The sequence below is a fragment of the Prunus persica genome, chromosome G6 (assembly GCF_000346465.2).
Source record: "Prunus persica cultivar Lovell chromosome G6, Prunus_persica_NCBIv2, whole genome shotgun sequence".
NCBI classification, from domain to species: domain Eukaryota; kingdom Viridiplantae; phylum Streptophyta; class Magnoliopsida; order Rosales; family Rosaceae; genus Prunus; species Prunus persica.
The window spans coordinates 5,943,108-5,970,737 of record NC_034014.1 but is presented as its reverse complement, the minus strand read 5'-3'; the positions used below and the strand labels follow the sequence as shown (position 1 = coordinate 5,970,737).

Below are 27,630 nucleotides of genomic sequence, written 5' to 3'. Positions count from 1 at the left end.
GACCTTTCTTATATTGCCACTGGCCGATAATGATTACCCAAGCATGAACTATTTTTAATTATCAATACTACTTCCCAACTATTATCATCAATACCAGTTTAATCATCGTCTCTCTAAACCCAACCCCACTGCGTAAAATTAGTATAAGGGGTAAAGAGAAAGAGTAACGGAAAGGGACGACGGTCATGGCAGGTACTAGGGATTAGGTTCGTTGGGTTGGGGTGGTGCTTCTGTAGGGGCAATACTTTTTTTTTTATTATATAATTTTTTTTGGGTCGAATATATAAATTTATTATCAAGTCTTTTATTTTTTTAATATAAAAATTGAGAAGTCCCAGCTGTAAAAAAGTAAATCATTTAATTTTAAAAATGAACACATGACAATATTTGAGTGGAAGTACTATAAGTTGACGTGGTATATCAATAAATCACTCATGACATTAAATACCAACAGACGGTAGTAAAAATTAAATAAACCTTTTACCAACTTTCATATGGCGAAAGTCTTATGTGGAACACATATACACATTTTTCTCACAATCACCTCAACATTATTGAAAGTTGTTGACTTGCGGGGATTGCTCACCAATCGTATTGGTACTATTTTCTTCAGCATCACCTGGAATTTCTGCCTCTTGAAGTTGAAGGGCATACTCTAGATTCCACAACACATCGCCCATGGAGGGCCTGTCAACACCACAGTCAGCCAAGCATTTCTCGGCGGTTTCTCCAAATTTCCTGAGAGAATCTGGTCTGATTTTTCCTGCAAGGGTAGAATCTATTATTTGCTCCAACTGCCCCTTCTTCTGCCATTCCATTGCCCATTCATCCAAGTTCATTTCCTTTGTAAGGGACGGATCTAGAACAGGTCTTGCACAAAGGACCTCAAACAAAACCACCCCAAATGAATACACATCTGATTTCTCTGTCAGTTTTTTCCTTCTAAAATATTCAGGATCAAGGTATCCAAGACTCCCTTTCACTGCTGTACTGACATGGGATTGATCGATTTCAGGCCCCTTCTTGGAAAGCCCAAAATCAGCAACCTTGGCCATGAGGTTTTCATTAAGCAAGATATTTGCAGATTTCACGTCACGATGAATAATTGCTTTTGCACAGCCAGTGTGAAGGTAGTGAAGTCCTCTAGCTGCTCCAATGCATACTTCAAGCCTTTGCTTCCAACTTAAGCTGGGGTGACCTGAGCCATAGAGATGACTCTTCAGGGTTCCGTTCTCCATATATTCATATACCAGAATCATCTCACTATCGTCATCACAATGCCCAATCAATGAGACAAGATGGCGGTGACGGAATTGAGATAGCATCTCAATTTCAGTCCTGAACTCTGCAAGTCCCTGTTGAGACCGTGGATTTCCCCTCTTGACAGCCACTTTAGTTCCATCATTTAAGACTCCCTTGTATACCTTCCCAAACCCACCGATTCCAATAACCCAACTCTCATCAAAGTTATTTGTAGCCTCTTGTACAACCCCAAAAGGAAAACGATAGCTATAGTTAGAAGCAGCACTAGCAGTTGTTCCATATTTCCTTCCCATGGTGTGAGAATTGGTTCCATTAATGGAAAAGGGAAGCCATGTCTTAGAATGGCCCTGGTCTGCCAGTCTTTTCCTTCTTCTGTAAAGAACAAAGAGAATCGCAGCCAATACCACTGCAATAAATGACCCAACGCCGGCACCCACTATTACTCCGACGTTACTTTTTGAACTTGAATTTGAAGAAGGAACCAGAGAGTTTGCTCCACCGAGGCTGCCTGCTGAATTGTTCAATTTCATAATCTCAAGCCCATTTAGAATGGCATTCGGATAAGCATTATTTAAAGGGGAAGGGCCAATACTAATACGAAGCTTATTGCTGACAGCAGCAGATGTTGTGACATAATCCATATAATATGGCACAGCCAACTTATTAGTTGCTAAAGTACTCAGATCAAGATCTCGAGCAACAATCAAAGAGTCAAGATATACATTGAAGTACAGCTGATAGAGAGATTTACTTACTACATCACAAAAGTGAAACCGAACAAGGTACTGAAATCCTGGATCCACTGTGAACTCCCAGCTCACATTGAAATTGCTGTTGGTATCATCCGCGGATTTCATCTCAGTGAGGGTTCCATAGACAGTTTGTGGAGCAATATCCTTGGTTGCCAATGCCGAACCCGCATCATAGGTAACAGCTGCAATATTTGAGACATATTTGGCAAGGTTCGCATTTACTTGAAAACTTTGATCAGGAACCCAAGTTCTCCACAGGGTATCCTTCTCAAAGGACACTGTTGGTCCACCCATATTCACCCTCCAAGATGTCTCCAAAGCCTGAGTGTGAGTCGTCAAACCGTGGAGCCCATTGTTGGCATCATCAGTGATCAGTTGGTTGGGGACTGAAACAACTTCTATGGCATTTAAGAATGCAAATGAATTGTTGGAAGGGGTGAAGGTAATAACAAGGCTATCTGAAGTTACATTTACTGAAAATTCTTTGACAAGAGAAGCGTTTTGAACACTGAAATCACCAAGGAGAACATGGTTTTGGGTGGAAACAGAGAACTTCGCTTTGCTCAAATCGTAACCACCAAAAACAAATGGATAGAAGTAAAGGCGGATCCAGTGTCTCCCACTCTGGCTTATGGAAAAGGTGTACTTTGAGGATTCAGTAAAGATTCTTGCCGTTTGATACAGCGGCGAATCATCAAAGGAAGTGATTGATTTCAAAGAAATATTGGCAACAACATCTTTTGGGGTTGAAAGAAATTTTGAAGCCAAATTATCTGCTACATAGACACGGTTACCCACTGAAGTATTGGCAGGCGATCCACAGTCTATAAGGTAAATGTCTGCAGGATTAAATCCACTACACAACCATCCCAAACACAAGACTGATAAAACCCAGATGAACAGATCAAATTTCCTATAACCCATCATCAAAAAGTTGGAAAATTTACTGAGGAACCAAGAGATAAGGCTTGGTTGAGCTTATTTGGACCAAAATGATCTGGGTTCTTCATTTATGCATGTTTCTTCAATTATTAATAACATAAACAAATTAGCAAAAATATCAAATAATCTGTAGCCATGGAAAAAAAATCGAAATAACGTGTAGACCTCTTCAGCATCACAGTTTAATTTGCCGCCATAGAAGACTGGGGTTATATCCTCTGATGTGGGACATGTTGATGTTGAACAAAATCCAAGTTAAAACAATAAGAAAAGTTATCACCATCACATAAATCACATGTATTAGATAAATTTAAGTGTTCTATGCTCTTGACAAGAAAAACTGTGATATGTTCGTATCTAGGAGCATAAGCTTAACATTTCTGCAAAAGAAATAAAGATTGATTATTTATTAAAAGAAGGGAAAGAAAGTCTTTTTCGGGGGCAATTGGCAAGTGGGCCTAGAAATAGTATTATATAAAGACCATTGACAGTCCAACAGTAGAGGTGCTTCATTTAGTTGGCAAATCTAAACCTGCTGTCTATTTGCTTACTTTCTTAAACCCATCAAGTGTCACAAGATGACTTTTTCAGAGTATTCCTTTTATGCGGCCTTTGACTTGATCGTCTCTCGAACAAGCTAAGTCAGCTTTCCTACAAAATAAGATCGAACCAAGCAAGAACACAAGAACAAGAGTAAGAACAATAAGAACACTCATGAACGCTCAAGAGAGTTTGGGAGAATATATGCTTGTATTCCTACTCAATATTTTACAAGTTAAGGGGTGAGGATGTACAATGAGACATCCTCCTTATGTAGAGATCCTAGCTCACCTACCACTACAATGAATGGCCAAGATCGAAACAATCTAATGATCCGAAATCTACCTAATATTGTACATTAAATCTAGACATGTAGGCTAAGAGATCTAGAATGATCCATTCAACGGGCCGGGCCTTAACCTTCTCTTCTGGGGCTTGACCTTCACAAATTGATCCTCTAGGTTGGCCCAATAGTTGTTCGGTTGAGCCTTCAACATGCGGGTAGTGACATTCTCCCCCACCTAATTTGGTGACGTCCTCGTCGCCAAGGCAGTTCCTTCTCGTTCTAATGCTTCGATGTGGTCCTTGAACTGCCACAAGGACTCCTCTTTCTCCCAATTATCTTCGAACTCTGGCAGGCCCTTCCATTTGACAAAGTACTCAAAGTACCTCGGTATACCTTTGCTTCGCACCTCACGCTTGGCCATGATGCACATAACCTCTCTGTCAAATGAAGTCACCATTAAAAGCGGAGCTCGTTGAGACTCCCCATGACTTGACTCCTCGTGGTAGTTCTACACGGTAAGCACCTCTTCCCACTGTTCAAAGGATAGAAAACGGACCCTCATATCTCCTCAGCAACGCCTTGTGTACCTTTCTAGTAGACTTGTGTTGAGAGGGGCTGAGCTTCACAAAAACCAAATCACCTAGTTTGAACACAACATCTCGCCGATGCTTCCGAGTTTCCTTCTCCAATTAAGCCCGAGCTAGCTCATTAGTCACATGTCAGTCCTTGGCCCTCTTGTATGCAACAGGGCTACTTCCCGTGTAGCCTAACACCACTGTGTTCGGTGTCACAGGTTATTGTCCCGTTGCCAACTCAAAAAGACTTGACCCTGTCTACTCCAATCGCTGCAAGTTGTACGAGAACTGAGCAACATCCAACAACTTTGCCCAATCTCGTTGGTTGGCACTTACATAGTGCCTCAAGTATAACTCCAATAAGTCTGACCATCTGTCTGTGGGTAAAAGCTGGTAAAGAAGTTTAATTGTGAGCCAAGTAGCCTGAAGAGCTCCGTCCAAAGTTTACCAGTGAAGTGAGAGTCATGGTCACTCTTGGGGATCCCCCAATACTTCACCAGCATACTCGGTGAACCTGTTGACCACCACCAAAATTGAGTCATACCCTTCCGACTTGGATAGACTCATGATGAAGTCCACGGACAAACTCTCCCATGGTCTGGTTGGAACAAGAAGTGACTTTAGCAACCCACCGGCTGCTTCTGCAATGTCTTGTCTTGTCGGCATACCAGGCAAGTCCGCACGAACGAGTCTACATCTTCCCGCATCTGTGACCAGTAGTAAGCTTCACTCATCAATGCTAAAGTTCGATGAGTGTCTGGATGTCCCGCCCACTTTAGCTCTGGCCTCAGATTGTCCTATCTTGGAACATAGATTCTCTTCCCTGTTGCATAAAGAACACCATCATCTAGCCCAAATCTTCTTATCTTCCCATATTTGACAAGCTCTAACAGAATTTTGGCTTGGGGGTCATGCAACAAGCCATCTCGTATCATGAGATAACTTTGAGGTTGTACAACAGCTGCTAGTGCGGCCTTCAAACATAAGGCATCTGCGGTGACATTCGTCTTCCCTTGCTTGTACTTCAATTTGTAGTTGAACTCGGCCAAGAAATCTTGTCACCTAGCCTGTTTAGGTGACAACTTCTGTTGGGACTAAAAGTAACTTGTGGCAACATTGTTAGTATTGACCACGAACCGAGAACCAAGCAAGTATTGCCTCCAACTCCTCAAGCAGTGCACTACGGCTGTCATCTCCTTCTCTTGAATGGTATACCTCTGCTCAGTGTCATTGAGCTTCCTGCTCTCGAAAGCCAATAGGTGTCCATCCTGCATGAGTACACCACCAATAGCAACATCTAATGCATCAGTGTGTACCTCAAAAGGTTTGCTAAGGTGACCTTGGACATATCAACCTCCCCATCGGTTCCGCTCTTCGACATGCTTCTTCGAATGATTCGAGCTTTCGCTCTGATACCAACTATCACGGGATGACTTTTTCAAAGTCTTTCTTCCGTGCGGCCTTAGACTTGATCGCTTCTCGAACAAGCTAAGTCAGCCTTCCTTCCTACAAAATAAGATTGAATCAAGCAAGAACACAAGAACAAGAGCAATAATGATAAGAACTCAAGAACGCTCAAGAAAATTTGGGGGAATATATGCTTGTATTGCTACTCAATGCTTTACAAGTTAAGAGGTGAAGATATACAATGAGACATCCTCCTTATATATAGATCCTAGCTCACCTACCACCACAACGAAGGGCTAGGATCGAAACAATCTAATGATCCGAAATCTACCTACTACTGTACATTGAATCTAGACATGTGGGCTAAGAGATCTAGAATCATCTATCTGACGGGCCGGGCCTTGAGCTTCTCTTGTGGGGCTTGACCTTCATAAATGGATTCTCTAGGTTGGCCTAATAATTATTGGGTTGAGCCTTCAATATGCAGGCCGTGACATTCGAATGAGAAGGAACTACCTCGGCATATCAACTATTCAAATTCAAATTCATAACTGACTTATCAATATCAATTTGCTCTTGACTTGAACTTGGTCTAACATTCCCCACAAGCTGAACTGAGACCTTTGGTAAATAAATCCGTAGTCTAGTCTTGAGAACAAACATAGTTTACAACCAGGTCACCCCTAACTTTTTCCTAAACATAATGATAATCAACCTCCAAATGTTTCGTTCAGGAATGAAAAATCGGATTTGACGCCAATGAAATAGAAGATACATTGTCACACCAGATAATTGGTGGTGGCAACGAAAGAGACAAATCGCAAAACAAGGAACGCAACCATAATAATTCGGCGACTGTATATGCAAGCTGACAATATTCGGCTTCCGAGCTTGATCTAGAAACAGTCTTCTGCTTCTTTGAGCTCCATGAAACAAGGACATTGTCCATGCATTCCTTGATTACAAAAAAATTGCAAAACTTCATTACAAGGATCATTTTAAATTCTCAAAATAACTGAAAAGTTGTCACCCAGCTAGAGTTATGAATGTTCTCGAAGGACGCTAAATGATTATAACAGACTTCATAGAGAATTGTAGCTTATTATTATTCTGGTTGAGCATTGGCATACTTCTACAAGATATGCAATGCAACCGACATACAAGTCCAGTAGTAAATTTTGTAAAGTACTGGCTGTTCTGACCCTACAACGTTGTGTAGTGTAAAATTCACTATATCACAATGTTCTTGTAAAATTTAACTTTAACTCATGTCATAATATCTTCGGGAAAGAAATTACAAACCATCATTGCCTACTGCTTCAGGTATTGGGGACCCATCTGATTAATATTTAATTAACTTGGGAAATAGCTCTAAATGACACCATTTTTATAATTGTAACTGAAAATACCACCCTTTTTAAAAAAATTTGGAACTATAACCTATAAATATATATTTATTGTCCCCTTATTGCACACATATCACTTTTGCTGAAGTTCTCTCTCAGCTCTCTCTCTTGGCTCCGTCTCTTAGTTTCTCTTCACTCTCTCGTCGCTTTGCTCTCACTCTCTCATCTCTTGTCGATCAGCTCTCACTCTCTCGTCGCTCAGCTCTCAATCTCTCGTCGCTCAGTTTGACTCTCTCTTCTCTCTTCCTCTCCCAGCGAAATCTGTTCATCGAAGCTCAACTCCATCGTTCACCTTGAACAAGTACTGTTCATCGTCATTTTCTTACAGTTTAAGGGTTTCTCTGAAGTTGGTTTAGGGTTTATGCATTTCTATGAAATTGGTTCAGGGGTTTGTTCGAAATTGGTTGAAGGTTTATAGGTTTCTCTGAAATTGGTTTAGGGGTTTCACTTAAATTGGTTTTGGGGTTTCTCTGAAATGATCTTAGTATGATGATTCCTTGTTTGAAACAGTGAATGGGTTTGTTCTTTGTGGACTGATGCTTGCACTGCTGTTGTTTTGCTGTTGCTATTGATGTCGTATTGTTGTTTTTTTTGCTAGTGTATTGCTAATGTAGTGATGTTGTGTTGGCATTTTAGTGCTGTTGTATTTTTAGTTTATTATGGTTTTATTATGGTTTTTGTAGCAGTTATTGATTGGTATTTGGTGGCTTACTATGGGTCTTTATGACCATTGCATTTAACCTTCTTACAAGTCTAATCGGTATGTATTTTCTTTGTTGAAGATGATATCTAAAGTCTAAGACAATTAACCTGTGTATATCATTTTGAACTTGTAAACTCCCAACCATATCATACTTTTTGTTTGAGAATAATGCTTGTTAATTTGACATTTTTTTTATAATTTTGTTTACTAACTTTAGGGCTTGCATATTGGATATGGATAAGTTTTCTTTAGAACTACATGTGGTGTGATATGAGTTCTTTAAAAGTTTGCTCTTTTGTGCTTGATCATTGTCTGCTTAAAAGAAAACGGGAAATGAGTGAAGATGGGAACCTACCACCAGAAGGTGTGGTTTAGAGAAATTGGAACATTGATTTTGCTATAAGCTAATTCTTTAAGCTTTTGTTTTTCTTGTTTGTGTATGGATACTTAGAGAACTTTGTTTCTGAGGAGAACTTATAATTTTGTAATTGTACATGTCTTACAAACATTTTATACAGTTTTGATGGTTTATTTATTAATTTATCTTTGATATCGATAAAACAGAGAATACATACAGACCTCTTATTTTGTTAAGAAAAAACTGAAGGGATGGTGCCAATTTCATTCATTTTCTTACATTTGAAATGAGGGCCATAGTGGAGTCATTATTGTGGTTGCCACTAATTCATAGGATGTTCCATTACATTATACCTTGAAGTCAATCAATTCTTTCCCGATGTCTTCTTGTTTTTTAAAACTCTTTCTAGTCAGATAGATTTCTATCGTTAGTCTTGAATTGTTCTCAATTAGGCTTGTGCTACCGGACATTCCCATTCTAGCTGAAGCTGTCTCATGATTATCTAGTGTGTTGAGATGTGTCTTTAGATATTATATTATGCAGGAGTGGTAGAGTACTGGGTGTCTTGAGACGTGGCTTTGAGCTATTGAATTAGTAGGTCAGCTGTAAATAGTTGGGGTTTTGTTTATGCTCTGTATTTTTTGTTTATTTTTCACTTAATATCCTATAATAGGCTGTTGATAAGTTCTGATTGTTTATTGCTTGTTATTGTCTAGATTGCAACGGACTGAATTTCTTCTTCAACATATCTGGGACATTGAAGGGTTTAGCAAATAAGTTTGGGTTGGCGGTGGTTGTCACCAACCAAGTGGTGGATTTTATTGGGCCACATGATAAAGTGAATGGGGGGAGGTTGGGAAACTTGGAGTCCCTGGACACATCAGGCAGACGGGTGAGTCCAGCTTTGGGACTGGCTTGGCACATTGCATAAATTCAAGATTGTTCTTGACAAGACATGAGCAATCTATTGAGGTTAACATTCGTAATGCTCCTTCAACAAGTATATGTAGTCAAACACATAGGACATTTCACCTTGTATTTGCCCCACATCTGGCCTATGCATCGGCCGAATTTGTAATCAGAAAAGAAGGTATAGTCGGAGTATCACAGTAACTATGTAATATAGGAATTCTAAGAACTTTAATGTTTTGGATCCATTTGGAATTACATTCCAGTCCCTTTAATTTCGCACTCAAATTATAATAGCAATCTGGAAGCAATACCAGTACAATAAAAGTTCAATATAATAGCAATCTGTCAGCAATACAGCATGCTGTAGCAATGCAACCCAAATTATGCAAATTTAAAAGAATTCCCATTCAACATAACACGAAACTCACCACAAATAAAAGTAGAGTTTACATGACGTACCAAAGCAACACAAATCATATTGTCTAAGATACATTGCGCAATGGAATATTATTTTTACAAGAGAATTGCACCTTAAATTCAAAGTGGCCTCTTAATGCCGTCAACCGTAACTCCGTCAACAATGCTTTCTTACTGGAGAAAATTTGCCCAACTGAAATTTTCAGATTCCAATCACTTCGTGAAAACCCGCTGTCCAAATATACTTCTTCATCATTTACACCGGCTGCATTGTACCGATTTTATTCACCCATTTGACTCCAATAATGTTGACGAGTGGGTTCAGATTCTCCTCCTAAACGCATTATTGGCAACTGGGCAGCTGTGTTCAAGCAGCCCAAATTAGGAGGGGCAGAGTACACTGACACTTCATTTCTTTCAGTATCATTATCACCACCATGCATCTCCTCCACCTCGCTAAAATCAATCATATCCATAAAATCTTTCCCTACTTCACCACCCACATCAATGACATTTGTATTATTCCAAGTTACTTCATTGTTTTCAACAATGGCAACCGACTACTATCTGTCGTGATATGCATACTATGAACTACATCATTTGTCAGTCCTTTATCTTCTATACTCACGAGTAAGAGAGCTAGTTTTGAAGGTGTTACCTCAGAATTGTACTTCATAAAAAAATTGACATCATCATAGTCCTCAATCTTTATGTGCTTCCACTCATTCGAGGCCACCAAAACTGAGAATTTTAAGCAAACCTTGTCTTCCCTGCTGTTTGTATTACCAATCTGATGCACACGGTCCAACAGTTCAGCAAATTTGATGGTCCGTGGAACTATTAAGCCTTTTGAGTCACCCCGTTCGTATTTGCACATCTTCTTCGAGGTGACCCATTTTCCATTGTAGCACACGAGAATAACAATTGTCTCCATTTCTGACCATGACAAAACAACATTTCATTAACACAATATAACCACAATAACCATACAATACAATAGCAATATAACCACAATATAACAGCAATATAGCAGCAATATAATGGCAATATAACAGCAATACGACTGTAAAATAAGAGGAACACAACAGCAGTACACCAGTAACACATCAGAATCACACTATACAGATCTACTACATCAAATGAAAAATCCCAAGTTTCAAGATTCACATATCCAGACCAATCTAAATGCAATTGGTACAAACCCAGATGAATGAGCATGAATATTCAACAAAACCTAACCCAAAGAAATTAAAGCCAAAACGAATTTAACACAAACCCAAACAATCAAACTATAACCCATTTCACATAATCCCACTGATATTAAGAAAATAACCATCAACACTACCTTTTCGAGGTCGGCAATCCACTAGAGCTTCAAGGTTGCAAGCAGCTATTCAGAAGACATAGCTAAAGGGAGGGGTTCGCAATTCCAAACAGAGAGCAAGAGATCGAATAGGGGAGAAAGAGACATAACGAAGCTAGAGCGAGAAACAGCTGCGCTATGAGAAAGAGAGCAAAGAAAGAGACAGAGAGTTGTGCTAGACAGAGAGAGAGCCAAGAGAGACACAGAGCGCTGTGATAGACAGATACCAAAGAGAAAGAGAGATGTGCCAGAGAGAGAGAGAGAGAGCTGTGTGAGCTAAGAGAGAACAAAATTTCTGAACTTGTGAAAAATCAGCAATAAGTGGACAATAATTTTATATTTATAGGTGATAGTTGTACAAAAATTGGGAAGGGGTGGTATTTTTAATTAAAATTATGAAATGGGTGTCATTTTAAGCTATTTCCCAATTAACTTTACAAATCCTCACCTTAGCATTGGTTATTATTTGCTTTCTTGCTTGATCATCGGCAATGATATTAGCGTATAGCCAATCAATTTAAATTCTTACCATGTAATTAAATAAATTGAAATAAGGAAGCAAACAAAATCTCTGAGATCAAACTTCAATTGCAGCGAGCTCTACCCAAGTGGTAGGAAAATCTGTTTGGCTCTACCTTTTTGGTAGCTCTTCCTCACCCCTTAACTCTTCAGCTTACACCCTACTGGTGTCCCTTCCGTCAGGTGTTTTTCCTCTCTGTCTGCTGGCTGTTGACAAAGTGTCCCAGCCCCACACCGCTTCTTGCTGTCCGAGCTTCTTTCTCAATGACTCATGTCCACCCCACAGCCGACTCCCTGGCCTCACGGTTGGAGGATTCCTTTGACTTGGACGACGTTAATAGGGAATGTATTCTGGTGGGAGCGATTATTGCAGACGTGCTGCCAAATATTGGTGGGATTAATGGGGCCCTGAGATCAGCATGGGGAAGATTGGGCGCTATCTCCATTTCTCACTATAAACGGAACATTTTCACAATCACCTCCTCTAGGGAGGTGGCCACACTTATTCTGGAGGGGGCTCCCTAGAACATAATGAACTTCTGCTTCAACGTGGTGGCCTGGCCCCCCCAGCTGAACATCGAGGAGGTTCTGGTGCATCTTATCCCGTATTGGGTCCAGATTTCGGGTCTCACCTTGGAGAAGATGAATGCAAAAAATGCCAAAACCATCGGGGAAGAAATTGGTGAAGTTATTGAAGTGGAAGATCCGATAAAGAGCAAGGCCATAACCAGGGGCTACCTACGAGTAAAGGTGCTCATCGACTCACGCAAACCTTTCCCGACGGGATTCTGGCTCCCCAGAACTTCCCACCAATCTTTCCAGGTGGAGTATTGCTATGAAGGCCTTGGAGACTTTTGCTATATTTGTGGTTTACTGGGGCACTGCGAGAATGCTTGCAGAGGAAGTCCTGAGAGCAGCCCAACCTTGTCGGAGAACCCATGGTACGGACCGTGGATGAAGAGACGCCTGCCCCCGGTGGTTCCTCCATCATCAACGGGAAGGCGGAATCTTACAGGCCGGAGGAGACCATTGCCCACCCGCAGCGCATGGAGTTGCCACGTGACGACAACGTGCTCGGTGGAGGCCATGAGTCAACCGTTGACCTCGATGTCAGTTGACCTGCCCCTATCTTTCGATGGTGACAACTCTGATGCTGCGCCCCTGCACACCTCTCCTACTGTGCACGCTGATCCTAGGTCTGCTTTGCCATCTGACACCTCTGAGACTACAGGCTCTGCCCACCTTAACGAATGCATTTCAAAATCTCTGTCCCTTCTGTATCGTGAGACACCTAGCTCCGAGGTTTTGAAACAAAGGTTGTTGCCCGCTGACTTTCCCAGCACAAATGCCTATGAACGGGCGATGGTTGTAGCGCTTACACATAGGGGATGGAACCCGAATATGGGCCAGGCCCAACCCTCCAAATGCCAGCTAGAGGAGGAGCGGGATTCTTCCAAGAGCACTGTAAGGGGCCCCAAGGCCTTATGCGTGACTGGCCCAACACCCATGCATCCAAGGGACCGGTCCACACCTATGGTGTGGATGGACCGGACTCCTTGCGGCCCAAGTGCACATAAAGAAAAAGGGAAGAGCCCTTTGCCATCTGACTCTAGGGGCCAGCTTATTATATCATCACCCGAAGAACCATATACATTCAAACAGGATACTCTCCCACCCATCTCAAAAAAAAGACGTGCACTCTCTCACCCCTACGAGGAGGGACTCAGAACGAGTAAAGTTTGAATTCTCCATTATCACGACAACCCAGTTGTCGATTCTACTAGTCTGGTGGCGGTCCCTACTCGGGTCGGCGGCAACTGGAACCGTGGAAGAGGAAGAGGTAAGGGAAATAGGGGACGAGGAAAATGAGCAACGGGGAGAAGCGGGAGATATTGGGAGGATATTCCCGACACTATGGACCTAAACCAGGGGAATTTCAGAGAAATAAGGGTGGAATTTATTGATGAGCTCACTGTGAACGATGATGCATCTACTACCCAAGAACCGGAGAAAAATGTGGAGGGGCAATCCCACCTCCAGGGCTGTGGTGGCTGGCCCAGAGCAGCCACAGGTCCTAAATGAGCCACCTTGCTTGGAACTGTCAGGGCCTGGGGCGTGCCTTGACAGTCCAGAAGCTTAGGGAGCTCATTCGCTCCCACGTCCCCTCTATGGTATTTCTTATGGAGACAAAACAGAACTGCCATAGAGTGACTTCACTCAGGCGACAGTGTGGTTATTATAAGGGTATTTATGTTGATCCTGTGGGGTTAGCAGGAGGTTTGGCCCTCTGGTGGAAACCATAAGTGGAGGTCGAAATCTTGACATCGAACAAGAATATGGTGGATACGATCGTGAATTGCAGGGAGAAGGGCACCCAATACAGAATCTCTTGGGTGTATGGCCCCCCCATATCGGGAGGAAAAAGCATCCTTTTGGGAAAACTTGGCAAACTTTGCTATGGTCGACTCCCCCCCGTGGCTCTGTATCGGAGATATGAATGAGATATTAGGAAACGACGAAAAAGAAGGCGGCATACCTTGGCCTTGGGGCCGTACTCGATATCTTCGATCCTTTATGGACACTAATGGATTGCTGGAATTAAGATCGACGAGCCAATTCTACACTTGGGAGAATCAACATGACCCAGTCTCACTCATTCGAATGAAACTGGACCGTGGGCTTATCAATGACCAATGGCTCTTTTTGTGGCCGGACTTGTGTGTGCATGTGGAGCCCAGGGTTGGCTCTGACCACTCCCCTCTGGTGCTTTACTTTGCTCCAAAAATTCAGAGGCGAGCAGGAGGTTTTAAGTTTGAAGCTTACTGGGCTGATGAACACGATTGTGGAACCATCATCCAGAGGGGCTGGAAGAATGACATTGTTGGGGATTCTTTTGCTGCTCTGTCGGCTAATCTTGGTGTTTGTAGAGAGGAGCTCCAGAAATGGAGCAAAGAAAAATTTCCAAACAACCTGTCTCGCATAAACCTCTTGATGAAAAGTCTGAGTAATCTCCAGTCGGGGCCACTTGAGGAAAATTATCGACACCAGGAATCAGCCATTTGGGACGAAATGTCCGTCTTGTGGAGCAGGGAGGAAACTTACTGGAAACAGCGCTCGAGGTTGAACTGGTTGTCGGCGGGTGACGCAAACACGAAGTTTTTCCATACCACAACCCTACAACGCAGACAACGAAACAAAATAGAAACCTTATTGAAATCGGAAGGAAATTGCATAAGTGGAGACCAAGCGATCAGGGAGGAGTTTGGCATTTTCTTTGGTAACCTGTTCAAGTCTGGGGGTCCTAGAAACTGGGGAGGTATTCTAAATTGCGTTCATGCTAGCATCACCGAAGCCCAAAACAAAAGGTTAACCGATCCCTTCTCGATGGAGGAAGTCCGAACTGCAGTCAAACAGCTCGGTTCCTTGAAAGCGCCTGGTCCGGATGGCTTCCCTGGCCTCTTCTATGATCGCTTCTGGGAAATTATTCAAAATTTTGTTAATAACTTGGTTACAGATTTTTTCTTAGGCAATAGCAGATTGGAGCTCCTAAATCACACTCATATTGTCCTCATCCCAAAGATTCCCAAGCCAACGTCGGTAAACCATTTTCGACCTATTAGTTTATGCAACAACTCGTATAAGATTCTGTCTAAACTACTGGCAAATCGTCTCAAGACCCTTCTCCCTATGCTGATAAGTCAGCATCAGAATGCCTTTGTCCCGGGACGGCAGATACAAGACAATATTTTATTGGCCCACGAGGCTTTCCATTATCTCCGTCTTAAGTCTTCCAAGAAATCCTTTGAGCTGGGACTGAAACTGGACATGAATAAGGCATACGACCGGGTCGAATGGGATTTCCTTGAGGCCACTCTTTGTAAGTTCAGCTTCGACAACCGTTGGGTGGAGCTGGTCATGCTATGTGTCAAAACTATCACTTTCTCTCTGGTATTGAATGGTTCCCCTGGCAGTCCCTTTTCCCCATCGAGGGGCCTGAGACAAGGAGATCCCTTATCTCCCTATCTTTTTCTTCTTGTCTCCGAGGTTCTTTCTCTAAATATTATCAATTCTACTGATACTGGGATGCTTAGGGGCATTAAATTAAGCAGGGGTGGTCCGGAATTATCCCACCTATTCTTTGCAGACGACTCTCTGTTTTTTCTACAAGCTACTCCTCCGAACTGCTCGGCTCTTAAGTCCATTATCGAATGCTACTGCTCGGCGTCGGGTCAGGAGGTGAATTTTAACAAATCCAGTCTGTACTTCTCTCCCAACACTGATACTGGGACTAGGAATCAGTTCGGCCTCATCCTTGGCGTCCCTGCTACCGATGACCCGGGTCCTTATCTGGGTCTCCCTACTTTCTAGGGCCGCTCTAAGGTGGAGGCCTTGGCCTATGTTCGGGACAGAATAAATTCGAAGATTGCTGGGTGGAAGCTAAAGCTATTATCTCAAGCGGTCAGGGAGGTCCTTATCAAATCGGTGGCTGCAGCTATCCCGGCCCACCCCATGTCTTGCTTCTTGCTGCCAGCCACTATATGCAATTCAATAAACACTGATTTGGCGAGATTCTGGTGGGGCCATGATGGTAACCAGGGCAAAATCCATTGGCACTCTTGGAAGAAACTCTGCAGACCCAAAGCGGAGGGGGCATGGGATTTCTCGATTTACAGGCTTTCAACCGGTCCCTACTTGCCAAGCAATGTTGGCGAATCATGCGCAACCCGAATGCTCTTTGGGCTAGGATTTTAAAGGCCCGCTACTTCCCCGAGTGTTCCTTCCTCGATGCTAAGAAGGGAGGGCGTGCGTCATGGGCTTTGAGCAGCCTCCTAGTCGGTCGAGATATCATCGAGAAGGGAGCTTACTGGCAAATTGGAAACGGCCGTTCAGTGAGTGTGTGGAAGGACCGCTGGTTAATGGGGTATGGCTCCGGAAAAATCTCCCCCCTCCCCTCCAGTAACCGCTTCACCCCCCTGCTGGTGGCCGATCTCATCGATGTGGGGAACAGGTCCTGGAACATCTCACACATTGAGCCCTTTATTCCTCCTAGCGAGGCTATGTTAATCCGATCTACTCCTATCGGCTCCCTGGCTACTCGTGACCCTCTAGTGTGGCCGGCGGTAAAGAATGGTGACTATACTGTTAAATCCGGGTACTACCATGCCATCAACGTCTCGCCTCCTGACCCCTGTGATCGAGCTTCTTCCTCCCATGCAGTGAATTCCGACGTGTGGAAAGTTATCTGGAGGGCTCACATCACTCCCAAAATCAGGAACTTTATGTGGCGTGCGTTAACAAACTCCATTCCTACGTGTGCTAACCTCTTTGGAAGAAAGTTAGCGCGTTCTCCTACGTGCCGCTTGTGTGGTTTGTTTCCTGAGACTGTGGAGCACCTGTTACTGCTTTGTTCTTGGACGCGGGCAGTATGGTTTGGCTGCCCTTTTGGTTACGCTCCGAACCTGGCATCCATTACCACACTGGATTCTTGGCTTTCTAGCTTCCTAAGAAGCTCTTTTGCCGATGGAGATCAAAGGGACTGGGGAATTTCCCTCTTCATGTTCTGCTCTTGGGAAATTTGGAAGGCTCGATGTAAGGCGATTTTCAATGATATCCGGCCCTCTCCTCCCCTGGTTCTCTCACGAACCATGAAAGGTTTAGAGGAAGTTGTGCGGGTCAGGAACATGACTTCCAGTGCCCCCCAAGCTACTCTGCATGCACCAATTAGACCACACTGGACTCCTCCTCCCTTCCCTTTTGTAAAGATCAATATTGATGGGGCTTGGGAGGCTAAAACGGGTGTGGGGGGTATTGGAGCGGTTATTCGCGATCATAACGGCTCCTTCATCGGTGCCGCTAGTCAACCATGCAATTGTTCGTCTGCGGCTGAATGTGAAGCTAGTGCAGCGATCATGGGCCTCTCTTTTGCCTCCTCCCTTCACGTGCAGAATGTGGTTGTGGAGACTGACTACTCTGAGCTAGTTTCTTGTGTAAAGAAGGGTTCAGCATCTGGTAACTGGAGATTCTACCTTTTCCTCGCGGAATTCCGCAGCCTGGAAGCGTCCTTCATCCAATGTGACTAGAATTGGATTCGTCGTGAAGCTAACGGAGCTGCTGATGCTGCCGCCAAGCTAGCCAAAAAGAGGTTGTGCGTTTGCAATTGGGTTAATACCCCCCCACCCTCCTTGGTCTCTGTCCTCTCAGGGGATGGACTACCTGCTCCCCCATAAGGGTCTTGCTGGGCAATGGCTACGGTTTTGTTTCGCTCTGTTTCCTTTGGCTGCTGCTCTGTAATTTAGTTTGGTTACAGGTGTGCCATGCTGTTTTCCCTGGTGGCTGTTTTAGCCCCTTTGTGTTTCTGTTGCCTCTTTTGGGGCTTTGTATGGAAGTATCCTTTCGACCAAAAAAAAAAAAAAACTTCAATTACAGCTTTAACCATGGGCATCTTCAAACGAAAAGGTAACTTGTCTGAGACATCAATCGCAATTATATCTACCTACGCCCAAAGAAAAACAAACAAAAAAAAAAATCAAAACGAAATGCTTACATTCTTCCTGAATTATGCAAGCAACCAAACACAATTTCACAAAAGAAGTACAAATTTTAAAAATAATAATAAAATAAAAACAAAAACAAAACGCAATGGGAGTGGAGACATGAAAAATTCTTAAATGAGATCTATGTATCAAAGAGAGTCTATAATTTAAAAACATATTGGAATTAGGAAAGATCAATTGGCCTATTAGCGCAGTTGGTTAGAGCGTCGTGCTAATAACGCGAAGGTCGCAGGTTCGAGACCTGCATAGGCCACTATTAACATGTTTCGTTGGTTTAAATTTCTTAAAACTTTCTAAACTTGCTTCAACAATTTTTCTATGACTGGTTTTCTTTTTATTTTTTAAATGTTTGGATTCTATTTCAAAAATTTATCATCAATCCACTTAGGAGTAAGACTGAATTTGAATATTTTTTTTTTAAGGAACTGTATATGCATATATAATTTAAGTCGAATTCTATGAACAAATAATTAAACTTTAACACTAGTGAATTAGTTGATGAGTACGGAAAGTGAGAAATTTGAACCCTTGGTATACATGTTTTTATGACATGAAGAGCTTGATACACTGATCAAGTTGGTGAATGGGCCATTAATAACATGTTTCGTTGGTTTAAATTTCTTAAAACTTTCTAAACTTGCTTCAACAATTTTTCTATGACTGGTTTTCTTTTTATTTTCAAATGTTTGGATTCTATTTCAAAAATTTATCATCAATCCACTTAGGAGTAAGACTGAATTTGAATATTTTTTTTTTTAAGGAACTGTATATGTATATATATTTTAAGTCGAATTCTATGAACAAATTATTAACACTGGTGAATTAGTTGATGAGTACGGAAAGTGAGGAATTCAAACCCTCGGTATACATGTTTTTATGACATGAAGAGCTTGATACACTGATCAAGTTGTTGAATATTGTGTGTATTTGGAAATTTTTCAACCAAAAAAATTAATTAATTAAAACCTACTAAACAACGTTTAAGGATTGGTAATCACAAAAATTAAAGTTTACGAAAGGCCCATTCTTTTAAGAACAAACTGTTGACGTGAGTCTCCTAATTAATCAAGGAGATTTACTTCCTTGATTAATTAAGGGATTTACTTTCCTATTTTTATATAAGTGATAAATCATTGTACAATTAGGAGATACTTTCCTAATTCTTTACTATATCTAATTCCTTATAAAACCCTCATGTAAACTCCTATATATACCTCCTTATGGAGAAGAATAAAACTCAACCTAATACATTAATTCAAACCATATTCATATTGTAGCATGGTATCAGAGCAATCGATCCTAGGTTGTCTCTAAACCCTTATCTCAAATTTCTCATATTCAAATCCAAAACTCTAAATCAAATTCCTCATATTTTTCCCCAAATCCAAATCCCTCAAATCCTCTTATCAAAATCCCTAAACACATACCCTCAAATCTTATACACATACCTCTCAAATCTAAGTCCTCCATCAAATTCATACATCAAACTCTTCAAATCAAATTCCTCCAAACACAATTCTTCACATTTTCATATCACATCTTACTTCCGCTGCGATGTCAGGAACCCCTACGATTCTCCCCTTTATTGTGGACTCACAGAAGCATGCGGTCAATTCTGCTAACCCAGCTACCCTAACTCATGCTTCTATCGCCACCACCAAAGGTTCTACTTTTCATACGTCCTTTCAAAAATCCGCATGGATTATCGACTCGGGTGCTACGGATCATATGACATTTGATCCTGGCCAACTTATTAGTCAAAAATAATCCACTCTGTCAGTGATGTCTAATGCTAATGCTACCCCATCCCCTGTGGTTGAGGAGGGCTTTCTATCTTTCTGTATTACTTGTTGCATCCTTAAATCATAACTTGTTATCTGTTGCACAACTTACTACTACTTTGGGGTGTACTGTAACATTTTGGCCGAATCATTGTGTTTTTCAGGACATCCTCACAGGAAAGACGATTGGTTGTGGTACTCGGCGGGGCAATCTCTACTACTTGGATTGGGCATCGGATAGTGAGGTCAAGGTTGGTCAAGCTTTCACAACCAGTGGAACTCGTTCTGAGGAGGAGAGAGACAAAATTTGGTTATAGCATAAACGTCTTGGGCATGCCTCGTTCGGTTATCTTAAGAAGTTGTTTCCATCATTATTTTCCGATCTTGATGTTTACAGCTTTCAGTATGATACGTGTGAATTGGCTAAGAGTCATCGTGTCCCGTTCCCATTAAGTTCAAATAAGAGTTTGGTTCCTTTTTCTCTCGTTCATTCTAATGTTTGGGGATCTGCTAAAATTGTCACTCCCTCAAGGGCGCGATGGTTTGTCACGTTTATAGATGATTGTACACGAATGACTTGGGTTTCCCTTCTCAAAGCTAAAGGGGAAGTCAATTCTAGGTTTCACAGTTTTATCAAATGGTGGAGACTCAGTTTCATGCCAGAATTCAGGTTCTTCGTTTTGATAATGACGGAGAATTTCTCAACCATGATCTTAAACAGTTCTTACAACCAGTTCTTACAAGATCATGGCATCATACATCAACGCTCATGCCCTTACACTCCCCAACAGAATGGGGTGGCTGAAAGAAAGAACATACACTTATTGGAAGTCGTTCGTGCCTCTCTCTTTGGTGCCAATATGCCAAGATATTTTTGGGGCGAAGCCGTCGTCTCTGCAATATACCTTATCAATCGAATTCCCTCTAGTATCCTAAATTTCCAAACACCACTTCAAACACTTCACCACAATATCCAAACACCTCCCACCCCAAACCTAGAACCCCGAATTTTCGGCTGTGTTGTATTTGTCCACTTACATGATCACCAACGAAGCAAATTGGATCCCCGAGCAGAAAAGTGTGTTTTTATTGGCTATGCACCTCATCAGAAAGGATACTGGTGTTATCATCCACCTAGTCAGAAGGTCTTTACCTCTATAGAGTGAAGACAATTCATACCTCTGCTGCTCCAGCAATAACAAGAAGAAGAAGAAGAAGCAGCTATATTCCGCATCATCATGTTCAGCAGCTCTCGAATAATAGCAGAGTAAGAAAATGTGCAAAACTAGCCAACTTTATTTAAACACGCTTTTTTGACATCTTCTACTTGTTGGAGTGTGCACAGGATAGCCTCCTCCATGGCTTTGGAATGAACTATCAACTTTCAGGTCTCCTTCAAACTTACTAGAAAGTAAAGAAAAAAAAACCCATGAAAACTGTATATTTTACAACAACGAAAACCATTTAAGAGAGGCCAGCTAGTTGAAAGAAACAAAACTGATCGAACAATTATAGAGAGGTAGTTATGATATATTAGGTCCGAAAGGTTTTCTTAAAATAAAATACTCTAAGAGTGCTGCTATTTCCACTCATCTATCCTATTTCCTCACTCACTTTATGTTCAAAATTTTAAAGACAAATTTACTTTTGTAAAATGACCATTTACCCTTTTTTTTAAACAGAATATTTTCAGAAGGCCAACGCCAACGGCGTTTTCCTCGAATTTGAAAAACATGGGATAAAAAATAGAAGAAATGGGATTGAATTCTTTTCCAGCAAAGCTTTTCTTTAACTTCTTCTTCGTTATATGGGGGGTTCTATTTACCCCAGCAAACATTTCATGCCATCTAACAAGCCCACAACAAATATGCAAAAATGGTTGGAGAAATTAGTTAAATGGTACCTTAATTGCTAATCTGGTGGGAAGAAGGTTGCTGGCAATAGCTCTTTGATTGTGGGTTAGACAGAGTATATATCTTCAGTGTCTTTCTTGGATATCAGACCACAAACTGACTGCAATTCCAAATTGTGCTTCCAATTGGTTGTCTTTCTATGCACTCTTCTTTCACTGCAATTTCGATCTAATTCCAATTATCACTTTTATGCAACCTTTACAGAGAGAGGGCTGTTTTCCATAGGTACAAGTGGCAGCATTGGGGAGGTGGGGTTGGGGTGGATTATTTTTTACGTTTTTTTAATTTATAAATATTATATAGGTTTTGCTTGAATTAATAATGAATGAGTATTTTAGGAATTATGGTTAGTGGAAAAATAGAATTTGGATTTTTCAAATTTATATGATGGATAAAAAAATAAGATAGGTTGGGAAATAGGACAGGGAGTGGAAATAACAACACTATTTAAGAATTCAATGCAATTCAACGCAATGTTCAATTTTTTCGTCCAGACAAATGGACAGTTTTGACCATTTCGGCTAGAAAAACTGAAGCTACTCTACTCTCTCTTACTTTATTTTAGTTTCCATTTTGTCGTTGGTTCTGGTATTCCATTTTCCTTTCTCCATTTATCAACCAAACATCCTGTTCAATTCACTCATGACACTAAAATACCAATACAGTAGTAAAAATTAAATAAACCTTTTACCAGCTTCCATATGGAGAAAGTCTTGAGTGGGACACGTATATGCCTTCTTCTCACAATCACTTCATCATACGAATGCCTCGTGATAGATAGCTGTGAGAAGGAGAGCGTACAAAAACCATCCCACCCCAGAACTTTTGCTTCATATGGTGTGGAATATCAATAAGAAATAAACACGTTACATAAAAATCCTTATGAATCTAAAAAACACACTCAAACCACCACCCCTTCTGTACAAAAGGAGAACTCAGAATGCTTCATCAAGTTTCATCAGGAAACTCCACAAAAGCAGTGTTACCAGAAGAGAAGCTAAAACTCATAGAACTCTCTCAGAAAAATCACCTACCCTCAGACTTCACCAGCTGTGAGAATACTCTACTCATAGAAACACCTGAAAGATCATCCACACTTGAGACTTCAAACTGTGCAGCAGAATCATTTGCGTCAACATTATTGAAGTTGTTGACTTGCGGGGATAGCTCGCCAATCATATTGGTACTATTTTCTTCAGCATCACCTGGAATTTCTGCCTCTTGAAGTTGAAGGGCATACTCTAGATTCCACAACACATCTCCCATGGAGGGCCTGTCAACACCATAGTCAGCCAAGCATTTCTCGGCGGTTTCTCCAAATTTCCTGAGAGAATCTGGTCTGATTTTTCCTGCAAGGGTAGAATCTATTATTTGCTCCAACTGCCCCTTCTTCTGCCATTTCATTGCCCATTCAGCCAAGTTCACCATTTCCCTTGGAAGGGACGGATCTATAACAGGTCTTGCACAAAGGACCTCAAACAAAACCACCCCAAATGAATACACATCTGATTTCTCTGTCAGTTGTTGCCTTCTAAAATATTCAGGATCAAGGTATCCAAAACTCCCTTTTACTGCTGTACTGACATGGGTTTGATCGATTTCAGGCCCCGTCTTGGAAAGCCCAAAATCAGCAACCTTGGCCATGAGGTTTTCATCAAGCAGAATATTTGCAGATTTCACATCACGATGAATAACTGCTTTTGCATAGCCAGTGTGAAGGTAGTGAAGTCCTCTAGCTGATCCAATGCATACTTCAAGCCTTTGCTTCCAACTTAAGCTGGGGTAACCTGAGCCATAGAGATGACTCTTCAGGGTTCCGTTCTCCATATATTCATATATCAGAATCATCTCACTCTTGTCATCACAATACCCAATCAATGAGACAAGATGGCGGTGACGGAATTGAGATAGCATCTCAATTTCAGTCCTGAACTCTGCAAGTCCCTGTTGAGACCGTGGATTTCCCCTCTTGACAGCCACTTTAGTTCCATCATTTAAGACTCCTTTGTATACCTTCCCAAAACCACCAATTCCAATAACCCAACTCTCATCAAAGTTATTTGTAGCCTCTTGTACAACCCCAAAAGGAAAACGATAGCTATAGTTAGAAGCAGCACTAGCAGTTGTTCCATATGAGTATTTACTTCCCATGGTGTGAGAATTGGTTCCATTAATGGAAAAGGGAAGCCATGTCTTAGAATGGCCCTGGTCTGCCAGTCTTTTCCTTCTGCAAAGAACAAAGAGAATCGCAGCCAATACCACTGCAATAAATGACCCAATGCTGGCACCTACTATTACTCCGACGTTACCTTTTGAACTTGAATTTGAAGAAGGAACTAGAGAGTTTGCTCCACTGAGGCTGCCTGCTGAATTGTTCAATTTCATAATCTCAAGCCCATTTAGAATGGCATTGGGATAAGCATTATTTAAAGGGGAAGGGCCAATACTAATACGAAGCTTATTGCTGACAGCAGCAGATGTTGTGACATAATCCGTATAATATGGCACAGCCAACTTATTAGTTGCTAAAGTACTCAGATCAAGATCTCGAGCAACAATCAAAGAGTCAAGATATACATTGAAGTACAGCTGATAGAGAGATTTACTTACTACATCACAAAAGTGAAACCGAACAAGGTACTGAAATCCTGGATCCACTGTGAACTCCCAGCTCACATTGAAATTGCTGTTGGGATCATCCGCGGATTTCATCTCAGTGAGGGTTCCATAGACGGTTTGTGGAGCAATATCCTTGGTTGCCAATGCCGAACCCGCATCATAGTTAACAGCTGCAATATTTGAGACATCTTTGGCAAGGTTCGCATTTACTAGAAAACTTTGATCAGGAACCCAAGTTCTCCACAGGGTATCATTCTCAAAGGACACTGTTGGTCCACCCATATTCACCCTCCAAGATGTCTCCAAAGCCTGAGTCGTCAAACCCTGGAATTTCACTGACCCAGTGTAGGCATCATCAGTGATCAGTTGGTCGGGGACTGAAACAACTTCTATGGCATTTAAGAATGCAAATGAATTGTTGGAAGGGGTGAAGGTAATAACAAGGCTATCTGAAGTTATATTTACTGAAAATTCTTTGACAAGAGAAGCGTTTTGAACACTGAAATCACCAAGGAGAACATGGTTTTGGGTGGAAACAGAGAACTTCGCTTTGCTCAAATCGTAACCACCAAAAACAAATGGATAGAAGTAAAGGCGGATCCAGTGTCTCCCACTCTGGCTTATGGAAAAGGTGTACTTTGAGGATTCAGTAAAGATTCTTGCCGTTTGATACAGCGGCGAATCATCAAAGGAAGTGATTGATTTCAAAGAAATATTGGCAACAACATCTTTTGGGGTTGAAAGAAATTTTGAAGCCAATTTATCTGCTACATAGACACGGTCACCCACTGAAGTATTGGCAGGCGATCCACAGTCTATAAGGTAATTGTCAGCAGGATTAAATCCACTACACAACCATCCCAAACACAAGACTGATAAAACCCAGATGAACAGATCAAATTTCCTATAACCCATCATCAAAAAGTTGGGAAATTTACTGTTTGGTTGAGCTTATTTGGGACCAAAATAATCTGGGTTCTTATACAGGAAAAGCAATATAGGGATTCAAATAATAAAAAACCAGAAATTAAATGAAAACCCAGGAAGAGAATTGACTGAGGAAGTGAAAAGATGTCACCTTTAAGATCAAGTGAGCGATGTGCAATTCCTGAGCACAAAGCAAAAACAAATCTGATGAACCCTTCTATCAGAGTTCAAGAACAGTTTTTTCTCTATTATGCAAAATAGAGGAAAACAGTTATTGTGTGCAAATCTGGCAAACCACAAGCTGGTTTGAACTAGATGACAACCTTAGATGGATACTGACAGGTTCAAAGATTCTTTTATGCATTAAACTAACGAAAACGATACCAATCAAATTAAAATTTGTGGCGAAATGAGTGCTAATAAAATAAATTACAAACCAGCTGTGTGTGTTCTGAGGGCTGACTTTGTTTTGGTAGAGAGAGACTAGAGCGATACAATCTATATCCTTGATGGGAAAGTAAATTCCAGGGATAAAAAGGACAAGAGAAGATGCAATGCAACTGAAAAGAAAAATATCTGTCCGAAAAAACAGAAGGAAAACAATATAAGGGGTCTTTTGTTTCTATATTTTATGATAGGATTATTTTTGGCAATGAGTCATAACAGACGGATATTTACTCTACGACTGTTTTTCTTTTATTTTAAAACTTTATATCATAAATTCAATAAACTTTTTTTGAATTAGAATAAAACATTAAATAAATAAAATAAAACACAACGTGGTAGATATAAATTAGGTTAATTGGTCACGCAGTATGCTCGATTATTTATGTCTAAGTACGACTTCTCCTTATAAATTAAAGTAATTTACACTTTTCAAGTAACACTCCTAAAATTATATGAATCCATTAGAGCAGCTATGTATACACATGTAGGTGTATACCTAATGTCTAATTATGGACGAGAAGTGCTCTATTTTTTGAAATAATCATACCATAAAGTAGATCTAACAAGAAATGGAAGTTGACGTCATTAATTTTTTATTTTTTTAAAAACTAGTGACCCTATTTTAGGTGGGAAAAAACCAAAGAAATATGGTCACCGATTGTGAAGTATGCCCCCAGTTGCATTTGCCAATGCCATCTTACTTGATGTCAAAATGTCGTAAATTTCCTAATGGATTCCCACTACAGTGGTGGTGGCCTGGCTTCCTCGCCCCATGACGCCCCAGTCCAAACTCCAATATAACCAAAAAATATTGTTGTAAATTCAATTTAAGCCTTCCATTTTTATTTTTATTAGTTAAATTACAATTTTCTCAATTCATTCCAAACGAAATTACTCTTACTCTGTTGATGCGAAAAAGTGGTTTAGTACGTGTTTCGTCAACTTAGTTAAATTATCCCGTCGGTAGGCGACTGTCCTCGGTAAGTGGTCCACTCTAGAGGGATAAGTACCTACAAAAGGACACGTTCGGTAAATCCTTGGGGTACCAGTGCAGTACCGGCCGAAGGCTCTCCGATGCTTAAGTAAGTACGGATTTAGTAAAGTTAACTGACAGATCACACGATAGCGTACCGATAGTTCTGATCTCTCCCTTTTGGGGATATGGGTCTCCTTATATAGGCCTTGGGAGGTGTGCACTGTGCTCATATTTCCGATGTGGGACTCTGGACATGGATTGTGAGCATGACACGTGTCTGATGGCAAAAAGGGCCAAACTTGATGGCTTCGGTAGGGGGAATGCCGAAGGGGTTCTGTGATCAGTATCGATCTCGTCCACGTGTTCGGTGGTCATAGGCCGTTTATTTACGGTATAAACAGTAGACCCCCAAGTTCTCTTCCGAAGGTCCTTCGGGAGGGAATTTAGTTCTGATGGCGGTTCGGAGGATAATCTGTCGTTCGGTAGGTTCGTCCCGAGGAAATTGGTCTGGGACTTGAAGGGTCGTTGAGGCTGAAAGGGTTTAGGGGCAATGCGGCGCTTCGTCTTCCGTGCCTGGCGTACAGTCTGCGACGCCATTCGTCAGGTGACGCGTGGCCAGTAAAAGCACGCCTGACGGCGCATTGAAGAGCCGTTTAGTATTTCGAGGCGTACCGTTACTGCTCTCTCCCTATAAATAGAAGCTGCTCCGGATGTAAAGCTCACTTTGCAATTATGAGTTTGAAGTGAGAGCTCTGCGCAGGCGATTTCCGAAGGGATTAAACGGTAATCAAGGCGATTTTCTCAGCGATTTTCGGCACTCTAGGCGATTTCCGAAGACAGTCAACGGCAATCGAATCACCCTACACCACCCAAGGTAAGTTACCGTTCGGTACTCCCTAAAATACTCTCTTTTATTTGGTTGTATCTCCTTATGGCGTAGGCTAGCCGATCGTAAAATAGGATTTTCCTT

The 27,630-nt window shown here is 41.5% G+C and overlaps 2 protein-coding genes and 1 non-coding gene across 3 annotated transcripts; 1 reads left to right on the top strand and 2 right to left on the bottom strand.

Moving 5' to 3' along the window:
* LOC18774014 (receptor-like protein kinase HERK 1) lies at positions 139-25,290 on the bottom strand. The gene is made up of 2 exons (XM_007208013.2): positions 25,222-25,290; positions 139-2,935 (listed from the first exon to the last, which is right to left on the bottom strand). Exons 1-2 carry the CDS (start codon positions 25,226-25,228, stop codon positions 552-554), a joined length of 2,391 nt encoding a protein of 796 aa, XP_007208075.1. The 5' UTR covers positions 25,229-25,290; the 3' UTR covers positions 139-551.
* TRNAI-AAU lies at positions 18,177-18,250 on the top strand. Its single transcript has one exon. It is a non-coding gene; the product is annotated as a tRNA-Ile (tRNA).
* On the bottom strand, positions 22,302-25,838 carry LOC18774676 (receptor-like protein kinase HERK 1). Its single transcript, XM_007208024.2, has one exon. It carries the CDS (start codon positions 25,226-25,228, stop codon positions 22,718-22,720), a length of 2,511 nt encoding a protein of 836 aa, XP_007208086.1. The 5' UTR covers positions 25,229-25,838; the 3' UTR covers positions 22,302-22,717.

What these genes read in the sequence shown, in the direction of transcription:
- LOC18774676 (XM_007208024.2), bottom strand. Translation starts at nt 25,228, where the DNA reads ATGATGGGTTATAGGAAATTTGATCTGTTCATCTGGGTTTTATCAGTC.